The following is a 3353-nucleotide window of genomic DNA, read 5'->3' on the forward strand; positions in this document are numbered from 1 at the left end:
CTGGAAAATTAAAATTGTTGAACATATAGTCATTTAGACGAGTCTATTTGGGTGAGAAACTTTTTCTTGAGTAAGATGGTGTAATATTCATATAATATTTCTTGTACGGATCATATTTCTTCCATTAATTCCTTAGTCCCAATTCTTTTTTATTTTTAGAGAAAACAAACTAAATTATGAAAAATTAACAGAGTACCTAAATCATACACTTACACAATTCCTAGCAAAATTTCATTTCCAGCCCAAATTCTTTCAATTTTAGTTTTCAAGATTATCTCACAGCCCATTTATAAACTGCTTAACGTACGGCATATTTTTATTTTAATTTCTACTAGTCCTTTTAATCACCTCTTGAACTTAGCCAACCATTCCTAGTAAAAATTATTTTTCCAACTTGACATTGAATCAAAACTTAGGCATAACATATTAATTATAGCAAGAAGAACAATATCATTAACAAAATTCGAATCTTATTGCACATAACATAACAGACACTCTGGTAGCTGATTAGCATGCATGTCATTGCATACATTGCCGGGAATGCTTTTATTTCATACATTAAAATACTACAACATGTCGTTGATTAGAAGTAGGCAGATAGATGCCTTATGCTGTGGATATATAGGTTTGAAGTTCTCCAGTACAAAGTAAAGATCCATCATGATCATAGAGTTTGCAGCCCTCTCCTGCGGTGCAACAATTAACGCAAACACTATTAAGCTTGGCCAATCCAGAAGATGGACAAGTCATGTATGCAACTCTAGGGTTACACTCCAGAGTACATGCCTTAAGTTCATCACTCTCTCCTTCACAGGCAAATTTGCCGTCTTTATCGAAATAGTAGCAACCCTTGTACCCTGTGCAACAGGTGGTGCATCCCGTGGGATAAATCATCGTCTTTCCTTTTGAACGGGGACATTTTGAATAGGCAATTTGTGGATCACAATTTCGGGGGCAAGCATTTGGGTTTTTGGGGTCAGATTCTCCTTCGCAAACAAAAGATCCGTCAGCACTGTAATACTTGCAACCTTTATAGCCTGCGCAACAATTGGTGCATATGGGATTTTCCGAACTTCCTTGTGAACGCGGGCATATCCCATAGCCAAGATTACCACATTCTTTGGTACACGCCTTGGCATCAACAAGTAGCAACATTCCTACAACAAATATAATAAGGCGCTACTTGTGTATATGTATCAACAAAGAAATTAAAGAGAAAATAAATAAAGGAGAAAGGAAAATCTTACCAAGAACAAGTAGGTAAGCAAGGAAACTAACTTCTTTGTGAACAGCCATTATGGATGCTTATTTTCTTTTTCTTTTCTTTTTGGGGGGTGAGGACTGAGGAGTGTCTATCCTCCTCCACCTATTTATAGCAAAAAGGAGTGATAAAATAAGATAGCTAACGAAAACGTTTTTTTTTCTTCACATTAATAGCCTCCAATTGATTAAAAAAGAAAACGATGTCTTGTATTATAGGTTTTATTTTTATAACTTAACTAAGCCTATTAACCTTCGATGAATATAAATGTGTTATTTTGTTTTGTTTACATTTACAGGAAGTTAAAAATTTGACAGAATCATTAATTTTAAAATATAGAAAATTAAAAAGAAAATCAAAAGTGAAGCTTTGTTTTTTAAGAAGGCTAGCCTCCATTGATTAATAAAGTCATTATTATCATCAACTCATTCCATTCAATTCAAATCATAATCAAATTGGATCAAAAAAATTATCTTCTCTACCTCTTTCCATTTTCAATATTAATTCCCCTATGTTTTGTTGTTTTTCTTGTTCATATATGATATTTTAACTTTCTATTAATTATGTATAGCTAGTAGAACTCTTAGAAGGATTGAATTCAACCAGAGTTTTTTAAAAAAAAATTAAAATTTTGCAAAAACTGAAACATTAACCAAAATAGAAGACCCATTAAGCAAGTTAGTAAATAACCTTTATCTTTTATCTTGAAATTCCGAAGAAATTAGAATCATATGATCCGAGACGCATTTTCCTTTGTTTGAGGATCAAATCATACGTTTAAATAAATTAAAAATTAATTATGCTTAATTAAATTATTTAAAAATTAAAACTAAAACAAATCTATAACACAGAAATCAAAATTGCTATTTGCCGATCGCTTTAACTTTTTTTGATGCAAGTGGATAGAATTATTTTTGCATATAGACGGTTGTGAATTAAACAGACGGCCCAATTAGAAAATTTTGAAGAATTTATTAGGAAAATTACACGAATAAATAAATATATACTAATTAATTAGTTAATATAGATATAATTTAATTATTTTTACAATTTAACTAACATTTAATATTAATTATTATTCGAGTTTGTATAATGTGCACATTTGTGTAATTCAAAATTTATATAATATAATTTGTATAATATAATTTATATATATGTTTAAAGTTTAAATGTTTGTATTTGTATAAATTCATAATTTCGAGTTTATACAAATATACCTCAATTATCCATGAATTATATAAATAAATAACTTAAATTATAACTACATACCATAAATATGTAAACTATAATTAAAAAAACCTAATTAAATTTATTATAGTGATTATTTATGAAATTTTCCCTTATTATTACTATTAATTGAATTCAATGTACTAAAATAATAGAATCTCTCTTTCATTATTCAATTATTGTATCTAATTGACGGACAATAATGGCCGACAATGATGGATTATGCCAAAATTAAGTCTATTTGAAGGGCAATAGTGACTGACATTAATGATTATGCATTTATGCTAAAGTACCAAAATTAATTATTACTCCCTCGACTTTATTTACGTCGGTGAATTTCATTTTTAGTCTATCTAAACTAAAACATTAGTACTTTTTTATATTGAACACTTCGTCATGTTTGATTTGTGTTCTCTATACTAATGAAGCCTTTAATTTATACGTAGTGTTAATATATATATATATATATATATATATATATATATATATATATATATATTTTATTTTTAAAAACTTAAAGTTTTCATTACAAAATTTATAATTAAAATTAAATTATTTGATTTTCAAAATTTGAACAGTCATATAAATTGAAATAGCCAAAAAACAATATGAGTTTGGGGGTGGGGGTGGGGGGGAGCTTGATTTCTTTTAACTTACCTACTTTATGATTATGCTTAATTGCCTCTATTATTTTAATTTTTAAAATTTATTTATTATTTATAGAAAATATGATTAATTTAAATTATAATTTGTCCTTTATGATATATTTTATTATTTAATTAATTTTAAAAATGTACTTTTAATTTTTGATGTTTTTTTAGTTTTTAAAATAATTTCTGTTACTCTCGGAAAAGCACTTAATCCA

At 27.7% G+C, this 3353-nt stretch overlaps 1 protein-coding gene across 1 annotated transcript; it reads right to left on the minus strand.

Moving 5' to 3' along the window:
* Positions 1–450: 450 nt before the first annotated feature.
* Positions 451–1360, minus strand: LOC129896353 (proteinase inhibitor type-2 CEVI57-like). Its single transcript, XM_055972224.1, has 2 exons — positions 1248–1360; positions 451–1157 (listed from the first exon to the last, which is right to left on the minus strand). The coding sequence occupies exons 1-2, from the start codon at positions 1294–1296 to the stop codon at positions 607–609; spliced, it is 600 nt and encodes a 199-aa protein (XP_055828199.1). The 5' UTR covers positions 1297–1360; the 3' UTR covers positions 451–606.
* Positions 1361–3353: the final 1993 nt, after the last annotated feature.

Source organism: Solanum dulcamara, chromosome 7 (genome assembly GCF_947179165.1).
Source record: "Solanum dulcamara chromosome 7, daSolDulc1.2, whole genome shotgun sequence".
Lineage (NCBI taxonomy): Eukaryota > Viridiplantae > Streptophyta > Magnoliopsida > Solanales > Solanaceae > Solanum > Solanum dulcamara.